The sequence below is a fragment of the Meleagris gallopavo genome, chromosome 14 (assembly GCF_905368555.1).
Source record: "Meleagris gallopavo chromosome 14, MGAL_WU_HG_1.1, whole genome shotgun sequence".
In the NCBI taxonomy this organism is placed as follows: Eukaryota; Metazoa; Chordata; class Aves; order Galliformes; family Phasianidae; genus Meleagris; species Meleagris gallopavo.
The window spans coordinates 17,461,358-17,478,604 of record NC_139417.1 but is presented as its reverse complement, the minus strand read 5'-3'; the positions used below and the strand labels follow the sequence as shown (position 1 = coordinate 17,478,604).

The following is a 17,247-nucleotide window of genomic DNA, read 5'->3' as shown; positions in this document are numbered from 1 at the left end:
GAAGTGGGAAGCATGAGAGGCTGAAAGGAGATAGAGTCTAAAGAGAATATTTCTTGTTTCATGTTTTCATTTTCATTTACATTTAGATCAATGTATTCTACATGATAAAAACAGGCAAGTGTAAAGAAGGCTACAAATAATTCTTGGATTCCTGATAATATTATACACCATACAAGCCTCGCTATCGTGATCTATTATGTCACCAGAACACTTTGAAATATTAATAGTGTTGGATTTCACAGTTGCCTTCTGTTACAGCAAACCAAAGTAAGCTGCTTTTTTCTAAGCAAACAAGCAGTGACATTTTGAACAGCTTCTTCCAGTGGTTTTGATTAAGGCTCCATCTATTCCATCGGAAGTAACATCAACAACAAACACTTGGTGCTGAACTTTAAAGCATGACGTCCATAGAAATCAGAAGCTCACGCTGCCCTCACCTATCAGTCCCTGAGGTTTCTGGCCTGCAGCACTGATGTACAAAGCATTTTTAACAGAGACCATAACTGCTCATATTTTGAATTATTTAGGTCCCTGGCTCAAACTCTTTTTTATTGACCAAGGAAATCAAGTCACCAATATGTAATGGAAAAAGTACTTAAACGCTGTAAACTCAGGTCTAGCTCCTGTGCTTTGAGACTAGAGCCCATAGCAAACGCAAATTTGCTTAGCATTATTCCCTACTAGGAACTCTGAAGGGATTGACTGTTTGTCAAACACACCGGTCAGCGTGGTAGAAAGTGCCATCTCCCCCATCAACCTTTGTGTGATGTTTCTCATGCAAAATTTCTCTAAAAAGAGTTTTTTTAGTCATTTAAAAGAAAACTCTCGTGTAGAACAGGCCCATCCCATTGCTGCCATGATCAAGCCAGGAAAACAGCCACAGGTACTCTGCAGCCTCGTGATGGACTGACACAGACCACTGACAACATGAAGGAGAGCGTTGTTGGCTTTAAAACACTACTGCATATTAAACAATGGGTGAATAGCTGCTGTATAATGGAATCCTGCAGTACTCTGAATGCCAGAATCTTAACAGCTTACTTTAAAAGCACCTCTTCTGGATATCTTTTTTTCCCCCATAATTTTTTCCCAGATTAAAAGAAGCTAATGTTTATGCAGGAGAAGGAAAAACAATTAGATATTCATTTATATCCTGCTATCTGAAAATCCCTCATCTAAATATTCCCTATTCTATGAGTTTATTTTCCATAGCATGACCATGAATGAAGGGAAGCCTGCACTGACACGAAAGCCAGAGGCAGGGCTCTGTGGAAAAAGGCCCCTCCGTCAACTTGTCAACTCAAGTTTACCAGAGCTGGCACTGAAAATGTTGTCCTGTTTTCCTTCTCCACACCAGATACTTATAATGACATCCTTGGGGATGATTCAAGACAAACTCTCCTCCTTGTCAGCCCCATCCTTCCTAACAAGGCTGCCTCTGATGCCAGCTGCAGCAAGATGACATAGAAAGCCGAGTTTGGGTTAGCAACTTGACTGTCTTTAAATGCATAATTGCAATAAATACTTTACTGCGCTTTTTTCTTCTGGGAAAGTGTGTGCTGAGCGGCCTAGTTTTGTCAGAATAAGGAAGACATTTGTCAGGAGAGCAGCTCCTCACCAAACTAAAGCTTCAGCAAAGCAGCTGCAGGAGGAGTCATGGCTGGGCCTTTGGTACCATGGGGCTGGAGGAGGTCTGCATTTCTTCGCTGCCTCTGCAATACATCCCTCCTCACCTTAGGGCTTCCAGGAGCTTTAATCACTGTTTTGCAAAAGGCAGGGTTTGGGGTGGTTTCACCTTCTTCCAAAGTCAGTATATACTTTATTTAAATATATATATACCAGCACTGGTATTACAGGGTGTTTGAAACCTTTCAAGCTGAGAAAATCTGAATGGCTTTAAAAAGAATGAATGTAGAATTTACTTCAATGATTTTGCCTAGCTTCAGAAATACACCCTTGTGAGCTTCTGCAGGATGATGCATGGAGGTTGGAAGTAGATGATATTTAAGGTCTCTTCCAACCCAAGGCATTTTATGATTGTACTTCTCATAACTACTCTATTGAAGGTCATGATCTGATATTCCAACACAGACTGGTAGGTACTTTCCCGTGCAGATTTGGGGTGTCTGCTTTTTGTAGTGGTTACTAACAACCAAATTAGATGGAGAATTAAGTAATTGCTTGGGGCTAGGAAGTTTCTGAATGTGTAAAGAAATAATGAGTGTACTTATTTATTACACTTCACAGGCAAGTCTTGCTTTCACCTGAGTAAATAAGAAAACAGTGCATAAATATTCGAGTGTCTCTGTACATAAATCTATAGTATATTTGAAGTCTTCAGAGCATCCAGAAGTACTGAGCTCAGCTACTAGTTTAATTTATACTCTACCATACAGACGGCGGGATCACAAAACCATAAGTTACTAACTTTGAAAGAAAAGGAGATGGAAAATATTTTTTGGTTAGTGACAAGTCTTGTCATACTGAACATCAGATTAATCCCTCCATAGCAATACGCCCCACACCAAGAGGACAGTCCCACTGTCCTGTGGCAGAGGCTCAGCAGTCAGCTCTTGCATGGCACCTGGGCCACAGCTTTAGCCCTGTGCATCTGAGGGCACTTCACAAAAACATTAAATCACAGAATGGCTTGGGTTGGAAGGGACCCCAAGGATCATCAAGTTCCAACCCTCTGCCACAGGCAAGGCCACCAACTGGCTTCAATAATGAAATCTCCAGCTTCAGTAATGAAGACAATGCCTCGTTAAACAAATGCTTCTATTTGACTTGATGTATTACTTTGGAAACAACGAAGAATCCACGTTCTCTGAAATCTGATATCATCTTTCCTTCTCCTGCGGTCACAGGCCATTCACATTAACTCCTGTGAGATTGGCTCTTGCAGAGCTGTCCACTCTTCTCTTAAGGTACAAATTCTCTGGTATTTATTCTATCAGGAATGCGGGCTGAAAGTAGCAAATTTCACTTGTAGTAGAAAAACTGCTTCATATGATATATGGTTTTTAGAATTCTGTGCTTGATCCCTCTACAGCCTCTTGCATAAAATCTTAAAGATGTTTATAAAAGAAGTGAAGCCTGGAGTTGTGATGTCAATTTAGTAAAGATGGTTATTTGGAACCCACTTGTGGCTGCGTTGTATATCTGTACTAACAGCCTCACGAAAAGCTCAGCTCTGAATATCTAAACAATAGGAAGATGTGGCATCTTCCCCTGGAAAGAAAAAAATAGAGTATTTTGGGTTAAAAGAAATCCTGTTTTGTATTATTCAGTATGCTTTCTACAACCTCAGCTACCAATGACCCATCTGCAAGGATTCTGAACAGATTATCTCCTTATCTTAACAAATTAAATGCAGGCACAATTTAATAACTGTGCACAGCCAACACTGAAACTTTTTCTATTAGTACACGAGAAAAAAGTTACTTGAGAAGAAATCTATAGAAAAGCACAGTAAGTCAGCTGAGCTAATCTGTGAGCAACTCCTTCCATGGCATCAGTCCACTCAGACAGTGAGCCATAATTTAGATATATGGCATGATTAATATAGCTTGATCCAAAACATGACTTTTAATACTGGCATAGTATTAAACACTGTCAACATAATGAATCTTATTGCAGAACACAAAGTCTCATCTCTTCTAATAAATTGCCACAGATCGCAGCATCTGAGATGGTCACATTAGTATTTCATATTTCAGTTTTCCCTCTTCAAAGAATTAAGCTATAAAATGGATTTGTGTTCTGTTTGAGTTTTCCATGCCAATCACCATAGAGATGCATGCTACTCACACTCCTTTTGTGCAGCCACATAGCATCACAGTGAGGAATAATTTACTTCTCCAAAGCTGCTATTCACAGTGTCTGTACTACAAGAAGAACTTGCCCAAGCGTTTTGTCCATTTGAGATCCATTCCTCCAAACTGTCTCTCCAGGAATAAACAGCATCTCTTTGGCCTCCCTATATTTATTTTCATCAAACAGGCAAGGGCTGTGTGACATCCGCATTTCCATGCAAAATGCATGAACAGAGCTTTGCAACAGATTGCAGTGGGGAGGACCACAAATGCTTCGTGCCAGTAGGGTGCAGTAAGTGTTGAGCTCCCCAAAAGCATCCTCAAGAGGTGCATGGAATGCACTACCTCTGGGCACCCTATGGTCTGGTTGTGCTTAGTTGGTTGACTTGGAGCTCCCTCAGGTAAAAAGGGCATAAAACTCAGCCTTCGGTCTGGCCTCCTCTACTTGTGTTTTAAATGCAGAAGTGCTTTTTAAGCAACATCCAAGAGGTATGATTTGCTGTTCCGTATAGAAAAGAGATGCTATTTCTCTAAATACCGTGAAAGTACTTTCATTTAAGACTTTTGGAGACCAAAACCGCAGCAGGTTGCCTATAATCTGCCTTAGATGTGAAAGATTTCTGTTATTCAAAGTGCAAGGCAGCAGCAGCTGCCAGCTTTGTCTGAACCAGTGGACTAACAGTATGAATATAGAAAATTATGGATAATGGGAAAGCAGTTCTGAAATCCAAGAGAGATAATAACCGTTAGTGCTTGTGGCAGATCAGAGGTATAGTTCAACAAATGCTGAGCTGAATTGATTTTAACATAAACAGACAATAGTAGAGGCTAGAGTTTTGGTGGAATTGAGGCATGTAAAGGTGCAGATGACCGCATCGCTGCACTTGTGAGTGCCTGACTACAATTGCAAACAGCTGGAGGTAGGAAGCTTAGAGATTGAACACCACCACTAATTACCTACATACCTTTAAAAAGCTGGCCTCACTAATGAGTTAAGAGTATTTCACCTGTAATCTGTTTTTCTTGCTTTATTCACATACAAATTTCAGCTCTGAAATAACGCTTTTTCCCCACTGACTGAAAATGTACTTCAAAGCTCTGTTCAGAGAAAAAACTCAGATGAAAAACTGGAGACATCTAATCTGCTAGAAAAGGCTGGAAAGGAGAAATTCTCCAGCACTCTAGCAAGAGCCTTTCCGTCCATACAGCAGGTGCACCTACACAGACAAGAGGTGATGTGTTGGCTGAGATATTTCATTATCCATATCCTTTACACACATTGCCCATACTTATAATGTTGTTAAAACAGCAAAGCTAACATGACCTGTCTTTATCCCTTCATTGGGAAGGCTCTGTTTTGTACGTATTATTTTCTGGTTTTGAAATGACTTTGTGTAGTCAATATACCACTGCTAAATGCTTCCCGTGCAACAGATGGAAATCTATAGTGACAACTTGTGGTGTAAAGCCTGCACTGACTCACGCTGAATTAAAGAGGTATTTAAAGAGAAGTAGCTTGATTGTTTGGAAAGGAAAACCAGATTTAGAAGGAATGTTCCAGTCTGGGACTTGTTTAGGGCCAAGAAATTCATATGCTTTTGAATATGACTTCAGAAATATTTTTTGTCCAACTGACTTGGGGGCTAATTTTCATTTCTATAAAAACCTCATCCATAAGGCAAGGCCATATCTCATCTTACTAGCTTTATTTTCTTCATTTTTCTACTTCTCAGCATAGGTTCCACAGGAACTTTTGATTAATTTGCGCTGCCTGCAAGTTAGGCTTTTAACCTCTGGAAAAACTCTAAACACTTTAAAAGCCTTAAAAAGGATTGTCAAAGCGAACTTAAGCTAGAGGTCAGCAATTTAAGGCTATTTTAGCTCTTCCATGGAAAAAGGGACACATTGGAAAGGCGAGTTACACATTCAGCTAACCATCTGCTCTCAGAATACAGAGCATCTCTTTCCTTTGAGCACTCTACTGCTTCTGCAAAGGAGTTCACCCATGTAAGGAGCTCAGGCACAATGCATGCTAGATTGTAGCTTCCCAGGCTCCTCAGCATCTCTTTGTAGAAAAGGGTGATGAGAGCCATGTGGGACCCATTCCAGAAAGTCTTGGGAACACATCGCACAGAAACAAACCAAGATGAGGTTAAAAAACACTTTACATTTTCATGTTCTGACAAAAAATCTGCTATGCCACTTACAAAGAAGCAATTTCTCACTGTACAACTATGTTAGAAACCGCAATTAATAAAAAACAGGAATCTTACTTTCCAAGGGCAAAACATTCCAGTTTAACAGATGAGCCCTTTGCTGCGTATGTTGTTTCTGGAAAACGTGCTTCAATCTTTGGTTCATACTCTCCCATCACACCTGTTGAACATCAAAACAGCTAGCACTCCAGTTGAGCTTCAGACCTGTCTAGCACAACAGAATTTCAGTGTAAAAGAAAGGATGGCATTAATAGTGTTAGAGCCTTATGCTCCACCCATGGACATCCACATGTGATGTCTGAAGACTAGTTTTGAGTGTCTGGGTGAAATCCAAATCTATGCTGAAAAGTTAATGCGAAATGTGCAAATTCTTTACATGTGAGTGGTGAAGCATGTGCAAGTGCAGTATCTATGTGCATTAGGATTTTAGGGAGAATTCAGGGTTCACACCTCTTTTTAGCTGCTAGTAAGCAATGTCTATGACATTTGCCACTAAGTTGCCACTTCTAAGGACACCAGGTAGTTCTGAACACAAGAGAAAATTAAGGGGTTCTTCGTCCAAACCAATTACAAAACACTTAAAGCTTCTTAAAAATAACCAGATGTGAACTCCGGGCTTGAGAAAGGCTGATGTAATTGGATACAGTGATCACATCCCCAGATCTCATCAAGCATCTGATAAACCAGATAATCCAGTATCAGTTTAAGGGCATTTGACCTTGCAGCAGGTTTGGGATTGCTTTAGAAAATTTTTAGCTGAAATTCTTAAAAAATGCATTAATCTTTCAGTATAACTCATTGAATCAGGAATGATGAATATCAGTCTCCCTCAGATAGAGTCTTAGCCCAGATCTTACACAGAAAAATGAACTGGTTCTTATTTTACATTGAATGGGGGCCCAGCTAACGCTGCATGTGCTATTTTGTACGGTTCCCTTGAGACTGCCTGCTTAGGACTCAATCCAGAGGCTACCAAAGAGAGTAGGAAAAGATTAAGAGACTGATGAGACTGAGAAAAGGAATAAAGCACAATGATGAGACAGAAGAAAATAGGCATAAAAGATCTAAAGCATTTACATGCGATACCAAATTATTAACTTTCGATTTTGGGAATTATAACTTCATTTAGCGTGATCAGATGGAATGTTATAGAGCAGCATAGTCTCTCAGTGAGAGTATTATGCAATGATGCACAGTTGAGTTTTATTTATACCAGAAATATAACACTGTACTGACTTCAGTAACAACTTGTCACTGCTGCTTTGCAAGCAGCACAAATACATTGAAATGTAGGCGAGCAAACTTACAAAAACCAACTTTGTGTGAAGATCTCCCAGGTGTGCAAACTTCTCCATGCAAACATTTATTTAGAGGCATCGCTGAAAAGGTATTTGTATACGTGCAGGTGAGTCTCTCACCTCAGGAATTCACTCAGAACAGCTTTCTAGATCTGATAGTTGAGCTGTACCTAATAATACTGAGCGTGCCAAGAGAGCTTACCATCACTGCGCAGGGTGAGGGGAGTGGGCGGCCCCTGAACACTCTGCCCAGCCTTGGAGTTGGTCACCACACAGGTGTAATTGCCCACATCCCACGGCTCTACTTTGGCAATGTACAGATTCCCCGTTTCTTGTGAAACAAAACGCCGTCTGTCCTCCTGAACGTATAAGGTGTTCTTGTTGAAGGTCCATGCAAAAGACAAGCCTAGGAAAGAGCAATATACATCATGCGTCCTCAGATTTGCTTGCTTCTTGGTAATGCTTTTGCTGGTTGAAAGAACGAGCCAGTTACAGGGCAGACCACTGGGGATGCACAAATTAGCACAGGCAGGATAAGCACTGCTTCAGTTCTAAACTTACTTTGAGCCACTTCAGAAGGTCACAGAAGTTTCTGTCCCTTGCTGCTTTTCATTTTCATGTTTCAGCCAATTTTTAGGTAGAAATGGCAGTGCTGCAATGCCATGAGAAAGCTGGCTTAGTAAATAATTCCTATCTATAGCAACTTCCCTCTCAATACTGAGAGCCAATTGCCGATCATGCAGCACTACTGCTCCTTTCTCCACTCCACACATGGAGAAACAGGTAACAGAACATCATCAGATTCTCATTGAGGGAAAGAACTCTGCTGCATCCAAACATCTGGGAGATCACATCACTCCTTCTCTGCTTTTCTCCTTATCTTCCATACTTGCAACTGCTCCATACTTCTTGTCCTGTTCTGACTTCCTAACCCTACTCTGCTGCCTTCTTCCATAGCATTTCACGCTATAAAACGATACATCCATGGCCTAGCCACTTTAAAACTAGTTTATTTGACCAGCAGGACAGAGCTCTATGAGCCTGCCGTCCAAAGACCCTGCTACCCCAACCCCGTGTTTCCATCAATGCCAGACATTTCATGCCCACCCCATGCCCAATACTGGGCTGCAGTATTCAGCTCTGCAGTGGCAGCAGCAGGACAGAAATTCTGTCATTAACAAGGCCCAGTAAATCAGAACTTCCAAAAATCTACTAGTTTAGCTCCCTCTAATTAAATGTATAATTCATAAGCTAACAGAGCTCTGCCAACAGCTTCATTTTTGCACATTTCCCCTATCAAATATAGCATTTGAAAAAGATTATTTACATTTCTTTCCCCTCCCTCAGTTGCAGCATAGGTACAGGATGATAATAATTCTGCAAACTCCAGTAGTTTTGTGGAGTTTTATGCTATCATCTTCTAACATTTTAGAACTCTCATTAGAAATGACACGTCTCCAGGGAGCAATCAATGACACTTTGTATCCTTGGCTAAATTCTGTAATAGGCTCTGTTTTATTACAGTATTCTTTTTTAATTATTATTATTTTTGACATACAGTTAGCCCAGAAGATGCAACAGGTCATAAAGCAGTGTAATACATGTGTGTACATGATTGAACAGCGTTGCTGGACACCCATCAGGCTTTCCATGACAAGACAAGTAACCCAAAAGTGAGTTAAATAGGAAAAATGGGTTTGATGGTTCACTTCCTAGACTCCAGTTCTAGTGCTAGCAGTTACAGGGCTGATGAGAACCCTGACCTATGAACAAGGCACCATGGAAGACTTCTAGGTCATCCTATGGCACACCATCCAAACCCTGCTGGTGGCTGCTGCACCACCCAGAGGTGCAGCAAGCTTCTCCACGTACAACAGGGTGTACAAACCTTAATGCAAACCTATTAAAAGTAGCTTTATGCTGCACAGAGCTTGTTCAATCTATGTATCAGTAGGTAGAACAGCCAGTTCTCATCTCTTATGATTTCAGCACAGGGGTTTCCACCTGACGATCTTGCAGTCTCCATTACGTTCTGTCTGTACTGAACCATTGCCTCAGTGTCTATTAATATTCCCATTAACTAGGAATGAGTTCAGGCCTCTTCTTTTCAAATTTCAATTCCCTCTCTCCCTAGAACGAGGCGTATAAACATTGCCACTCTCCTCACTGCAGGCTCATCATCACCAGCTCCCAGACCTTACTTGTCTAGAGCCTAATTCAGATCCACTAAACTTTGTAGAAGCTCTAATTTTAATTGACTTCAGTGGGAGCTGAATGAAATCTCAAGAAAAAGATCCAAACTTTGGAGATCAAACTTTTTTCCTCTTCTAAAGCACAGCCCCAGCAGGATACTCCCTCACACAGCGTCTTTTCACAGAAAGCTATGATAAGCAAAAAATATTAATAGATTTAATAGACTGGAAAATGTAATATTACATTAAAGAAGGAGTTACTTTTACTTAAATGTTTCCATTTGGGGTCACTTGGAATAGATCTGATTTGTGCTCCTTTCTTTTTCCTCATTTAATGGCTCTGATACAAGGCCCATGCCATCACTTTTGGGTTATACTCATTTACATGAGTAAATCAGCAGCTGGGAAGGCTCTGGTGAAAGTAATGGTGAACAGAAGGTAGCAGAGACATAGAAGGGAAATTATGTAAAAAAAATGTAGTAACCTGCTAATGAAGTCTAGCTAAAATAGACTTGAAAATTGCTGCCACCAGCTATTTAAGTGAGGAATAAGAAGTTACCTTTCTAAAGTTTATTTTGCTTTCCATTTAGCCATAGAATTTCTGAAAATAAGAGCTGCTGGCTTCACATCCCCAGCACAAATCCAGAGCTGTTGAATTTCAGAGGCTGCTATGAAAAGGCTTCAGTAAGGGTCTTACACAAGCCTTCACCGTTATCAGCACCAATTATTTTTTTGTTCCCAATTCATTTTCCCCTTGCACAGAGCCTCGTATATCTGCCACTTTGCCTCTAGCTTGACTACTTATATGATGCTGAAAACAAATCAACATGCTTCAAAGTAAGGGAGCAGAAAATTTTTTGTAGGAGACCAATTAGTCCAATTTTTTTTAATTCTCTTTTCACTGTGGTTAACCTGTGATGCTTTAGAACAGTAAACTATATGGATGTACAGGAAGGAGAAAAAAGGCTGGGGAAGAGAGATCTTCTGGAGGCCCCTGCATAGGGTTAGCTCCTTCTACAGTCTATGAGGTTGATTCTTCCACTTCACAAAAAGCAGGAAATCCCAGGACCTTACAACTAACTAGTCCTTTCCTCACGTGCTAAGACTGCATAGATAAACATCCACCAGTGCCCCAAAGGGGAGACAGGGGAGCTTTAGGTTGGATATTAGGAGGAAGTTTTTCACTCAGAGGGTGGTGAGGCACTGGAACAGGTTGCCCAAGGAGGTTGTGGATGCCCCATCCCTGGAGGCATTCAAGGCCAGCCTGGATGTGGCTCTGGGCAGCCTGGGCTGCTGGCTGGCAACCTGCACATAGCAGGGTCGGGTATGGGACTGGATGAGCATTGTGGTCCTTTTCAACCCAGGCCATTCTATGATTCTATGAAAGTTAGCCAAGTTTTATATAAATATAAAAGCATCTTTAGAAATGCCTTTTGCTATCCTGAAATGAATACATAACTTCCAAAACCTGGAACGTGGGTTAGATGATGCTACTACCAGCAGGCAAACATCTCCTCCCCTTGTTTTGCTGCATCCTGAAATTGTTTGTACCAAAATCAGCAAAATGTTACCCTGAGCACTCTGTCACCATGTGCAGAGAGAAACAAGCTGAAGCACATTTGGGCAGTCTCTGTTCAGGAGTGCTTTAGGTAAGGACCAAAACAGCAGAAGTTGATCACAGTTTTGTTTCAATCTTCTGAAGGAAATCACATACAGTAATGTCAGACCTGTTCTAAAGTCAGGAAAAATGAGTATCATCCCCTCCTGGGTTGGACAAGAACTCTGCTAACCTTATGGCAGCCTTACAGCCAGAAATGATCCCACTTCCTACAAATAATGACAGAATACAGCATTCATAGCACTATACAAATTTCAAGATTTAGTTCAGAAAAACTCCAACAAGAGAGAGAATTAAGTAAAATTTATACCATTTCTATCCTCAATTTTTTAATTTAACACTTGTGTTGGTCTCACAGAAAAGCTTAGAAAACATCAATCACCTTCATGTAATTAATTTCTTAATTCTGCCCAGCTACTGCCTAATAAATACTGCACTACAGCTCCTTTTTCACTTGTGCAGCTGATTGGCCTTAGCCCAAATTAACACGTTTGAGCTCTGAACACTGGAAAATGATATTTGCTCTCTAAAGTAATCCTGGTGCCATTATTGACTCTGTGGGAAGAAGGTGCCTTGAGTGCACAGAACTGCATTTACTTCAAAGGGGCCGTGTGGCAGCCAAGGGATAATTACAGCAAAGTAGACTTCATTATGCACATGCCTGCTCATAGGCTTTTTTATTAGTGCTGCAACCCTAATTGTTTGGACCTTAATTGAAGACAGGTGACTGTGCAGGGTTTGTCTCACTCCTCACCCAGGCCCCAAGCAGTGAGCCCAGCTCAGCTGCCAGCTCAGGGCACAGCTGGGAAGGGGGGCAGCTGATAACCATCTCTGATTTATCAGTCTGGGGAATATAACATTTCAGAGCTCTCCTCCTCAGCCCAACCAAATTCAGATCAATATTGCTGGTTCTGCAGGAGGAGAGCACAGGATGGTCTCAGGGAAGGATTAAAGATTCATAGGAGAGCTCAGAAACAGGAGCAGAGGGAAAGCTGCTCTAAAGCAGTGATTAAGGCACTCAGCTTTGTAAAGGGAGATACACATCAATCCATCACTTGGAAATTATGCACGTTATCAGATGGTTGTTTAATACAAAATGCAGAAACAACATGAGGGAGCAGTCAAAGAGCCTTTTACACAGAAAAGCACTGCTCATCTCATCTCCACATACCCACTCCCCTGTCCCCTATGCCCTTCTGCCAGCTGAGGACTCAACATTTGTCTCCACTGAGCAGGCTTCAGAGCTCTCACTTCTTTAAGAGCCTTTTTGGTTTTTTAATCCAGCTCTGCTGTTGTTACAGCAGTACAGAAAAAGCCCACTGAGTCAGCATCCCAGCTTTGAGCCCCAGCAGCCCTCATGCATGAGTAAATGCAAATGCACAAGTGATCCTGCTGCTTCTAACAAGATTAGCAACTTTCTTAAGGCTCTGCAGGGATCCAGCTTGGAGGAAACAAGCCTTATATCACACTTCACCTCTAACAAAATAAATGAAGAACAGCCCAGCCCATAGTTCTGTGTCAAGTATTACCACTTAGGGAACAACTCCTCTATCACAGGCAGGTCAGGCTCATACTCAGCTACAGAACTGAAAGCTTCTTCAAGCTTTCTTCCTCCCTCACAGGTGCATTTCAACACTTAACTCTGTATAAGATGCTTCTCTCTTTCTTGTAAGTAATAAAGAAACAGCATATGTTGATGATACAGAGGAAAAAAAAAATGCTGACCTAAAGAACTTTAGCTGTAGATGTATCCCAAAGAGGGAAATACAGCTTACCTCCCCCACCCTTACACCCTAGAGCCTCACTAACAAGCAGAGAAGGGTCAGATGCTGAACTCTATAAGGTGTGTTAATGAGCCTCATAAATAACAACAGCTGAGGCTGAAGAGCAGCAGGTGCATAAATGGGCAAGAGGGGAGGTGTGCAGGAAATAAGAGCTGGGGTGTGTGATTGTTTAAATTACTGTTCTATTTATTTATTTTGGTCTGTTAGTCAACAGATCCCACCTCTAGCTTAAACCTAGTGACAGAGGTGTTGTTTATGGACAGGGTGCTGTTTTTTTTTTTTTTCATGCAATTAACCTGAAGTAAGCTCACTTACTATTGACATACTCATTCTTGCTTTGCCAAATCATAATTTTATCTATCAGCAGGAAGAAGACATACAGTTTACTCGCTCAAGGATGGATGTATTGTCTTTGTCCCATTGATACACTTCAGGAACTCTTTGAAGCTTTCTCTGCCCTTAAGAGCCACGTTTCACTTCATCTCCTTGATTACATACCTCTTTCATACAGCCGCAAGCACTAAGTGAACTGATGTTTCCTTTCCGTTCAAGACTTGTGGGTTTTAAATTGACTGATGGGTTTCTCTACTTCTTTGATATACTGCATCCTCCTTATAGATCACAGTTTACCACCTTCTTATGGGAACAGCTATTTCTTAAGAAGGATTGAGAAAACAGTACTGAGAGCAGGACGTTGGTGCTGGCTCACAGCATGCTCCTTCTCCTGTGGGTGTGTGGTTATAGCTGAAAACAGGAGGTGAGTGTTACAAGAACTGCTGATTCCCTCAATCCAGTAAACCGTACTGTTGATGATTTACACCTCTTTAACGAGGATCTATTTTTCCAGGATAAGATTTCTAATCATCTTCAGCTGGTTATGTTAGAAAACTATAGTCATTGCTCTGAACCTCACAAGACAAGCAGTTACATTGTGAGTTCTGGCACCTCCAAAATAGAATTTGAAAATGCAGGTGGCTCAGAACTTGTAAAAATCACTGTTGGGGGAAAAAAAAAAATCTCAAAAAATAGCTCTCGAGAGCTTCTTGCTTCTATCAGATGCAAAAGGTGGGGTTAATGAGAAATGGTACTGCTCCAACGATAGTCCACATACATGCTCAAGCCTTTGTATTGCTCTGAAAACACTGATGTTGTAGGTGGATTGTAGCTACATAGGAGAGGATACGAATAATGTGCCCTTGGTTTAAGGATAGCTTACATTAAAGAAATCAGAAACATCACGTGAAAGGCACTATTAGCTCATTGCATGTCCCCAGAACTCTACCTTGTCCAGAGCAATAGCAGCAATGGTAACAGAAGAACAGCCCAAATCCATTCTTTGTTTGGGCTGCACCTGACTCAGAGCTACTCCACCTACCTCCATGATGTGGTGGAGGACCACAGAGCAGAACCACTCCTTGTCCTTCTCTGACTGACACTGTGCTTCTGGTTTTCATTTCAAAATTCTCAAGATCTGAAGAGAGAAGGAGAAAACAAAACTGTGTTATAGTCAGATTTACTCCGAGCTATATCCCAAAATATGCAGAGCTCATAGATAACTCAAGAATATATATTTCAGTGGTATAAAATCTCACTATGTGAACTGAAGTACTGTATGGACAAATAGCTCACCCAGCCTCCTACCTGGTCCTTCAGCAATTACAAAATAATTATTTATGAAGCACTTAAATCTTAACAAGTGATTTTTATATTAATTACAATCCTCTTTGTAAAGCTAGTGTATTCTGTGAGTTTTTCTAGTGATACATCAGAATTAGTCTTAATCTGCATGAATGCAAAAAAAACATTTTGGGTTGTTTCCTTTTTATATCAATTAAACACAGGTGTGTGTTTCTGTAAGTATAAATGATAATTAAACCTCATCAGAACTCCCACAGGGTGTGTGTTTAAGTGATAAAAGTGTGCCATATTTTCAATGAGCACATTCTTTCCTAAAGCTGTCTGTGGTAAGCAGGCATGTTTTCAATTGACTTGAATGAACCTTAGCACTGGTTTCAAAGGGGAGGATGAGAACACTTTCAATGAGAAAAATCACATGATGCCCCAGGGAAATTGGTGCAAAAACACTGATGCCTGGACTCCCATGGATGATTTTCATGTATGCTTGTCAATTTTTAAATTATTTTTACTAATCTAATACAGTATTTTCTACTTTCTCCCATTTCACTAAAATGTGGAAGTCTCTCAGCCTCATTGTTTAAAAAAAAAAAAAGAAAAACAGTTCAGTTTCAGGACATGATGTAACAGATGTTCTTTAAAAACAGATTCCTTTTTGATCCAGTTCTCACCCTGATGAGCTGACTCACTCAGAGCACTTTGGGAAGCAATTGTTTGAAATAAATTCAAAATGTTTTAATAAAATAAACAGCAGCAGCTTCCCCTTAAATCTTAAGTCAAGGTGGTGTGCTGCAGGTTCTTGTTTCAAACAATTGTTCCGTTTTTCATCAACTGAACAACTACCTGATCCAAAGTTCAATAGAAAGAAACAGTTCTCATTGGTCAAAGCCATCATGATTACTACCTGTCCAGCCTCAGCTATTTATGTCAATATATCAATTTTCTCTCCCTTAGTTGAACCTAATAGAGTAAGTTTTTCTTTTTCTCCTCTTCATCTCCTATATATTCGTCTCCTATGAAGACGCTGTCTACTCAGAGGTGACTGAATTGAATTAGGCAGTGGTGGCACCTCCTCACACTGTCATAGCCACAATAGATGGTACCTGTCAATACACAGGAAAGTGTTTTAAACTCTCATGTTCTTTTAATTGCCCGCTAGCTAGACTGGCCTTGCAGTCCAGGTAATCCAGAGGGACACCAAAAAAGAGAGAGATGAATGGAGTGAAACTATAAACATTTTTCTGCCTCCCTTTAATACTAATTGGGAAAGAAAACAATAGCATGCCTTTGTAAGAGTTTTGATTCGTATCTAAAATATACTTATCCAACCTCTGAATGTGTGGATTGATTTATTTACCTGTTCTGAAAATTCACTCTGAGAAAAACTGATCGTATTTCTTTTTCTTTTCTTTCCTGCGGGTTAAATTATTTCTGAGAAGGAAAAGACCGGAACAAATATTGGTCCCTGGACCTAATGGCAAGTCAGCACAGGGGAACTGCCCAAGGCACGTGTGCTGTGGGAAAAGAAGTCAGCTCCATATGTGTTAGAGGAGTTAGAAAAAAGATGGGGAAAAGTCAGAACATTCAGAAGCTAGCAATGAAAACAGTTGCATCTCCCGTTCCTATCACATTCCTTTCCTTGATTTGCTAATGTAACACGTTGTGCAGTTCCTACAGAAAAAACAGATTAAAAATAATTGCAAATCTCTACACTCGTATGACAAATATATGTAGCACAACCAGGGGTGTTCATTACGGTTAATCAGATCTACATTTCTGCTGAGAACAAAATTTTACTGGGAAAGAAAGAATGAAAAAGGAAGTCCGGTGCTGCAGTTAACAAAAGGTTTTCATGACAGTTCAGAATTAACTATGGGATACTTTAGTCTGAAACTGGCATAGTTTCTGGAAAGTAATAAGTTGCTAGTAGCAATTCTTAGTTTAATGACACAATATGTCAAGGTATCATTTTGCCCATTTAAGAAACTGTCACCTGTCCATGTTCACCCATTAAGATAATGGCAAGTATTCCTGGTTTAAGCACTGAATCAGTAGAAGTACTAGATGGCTCACGGGTTGTGTTATTTTATAATTAGCAGGACTAATTCAGATTATATGTGGTGAAAAATTTGACTTTGTCTTTTTAATCTCTGAAGCACCCAATTCTGCATGCAGGAGCACTATCACTTCCATAGCATGCTTATACTTTGGTTATACACAGCAGCCCATCTTTTCCTGCTGCTGGAGAGATTTTTGTCCTCTTATGGTCAATAGCAAATGGCAGGTATAAAACATGTTATGGGGACACACTAGTGATCATTTAATCCACTCATCAAGTCCATCACAGGTTTGAATACGCATATATCCTTCCAAACAGATATCTAACCTCAGATTATCTAGCCTATTAGACTCCTAGGGACAGACATTTCCTTTAGATGATCCATTCCAGTGCTTGGCTCTGGACTCATCACATTACAAGCAGCTCTCACTCCCAGACTTGTAATAAATCTAAACAGGAATGATCCTTTTCTTCCTCTACCTCAGGTCATTTTTGATAGATAATTGTACAAAATAATCAATGTCTGTCTAATAAGGAATCATTGCATATAAAAAATCCCTGAAAGAGCAAAACAAAACAAAAGTAAAAATGACTCATTATAGGAGTCATTCTTCTTTCATTCTTCATCTT

At 40.4% G+C, this 17,247-nt stretch overlaps 1 protein-coding gene across 1 annotated transcript in view; it reads right to left on the bottom strand.

Moving 5' to 3' along the window:
• The window catches only part of CNTN6 (contactin 6), a 102,650-nt gene that overhangs the window by 43,127 nt on the left and 42,276 nt on the right, over positions 1–17,247 (bottom strand). Inside the window, exons 4-6 of the mRNA XM_085235563.1 lie at positions 14,299–14,394; positions 7,532–7,735; positions 6,089–6,191 (exon numbers count right to left, since the gene is read on the bottom strand). Of these exons, the coding sequence (XP_085091689.1) occupies positions 6,089–6,191; positions 7,532–7,735; positions 14,299–14,394 (403 nt within the window). The remainder of the gene's footprint in view (positions 1–6,088; positions 6,192–7,531; positions 7,736–14,298; positions 14,395–17,247) is intronic.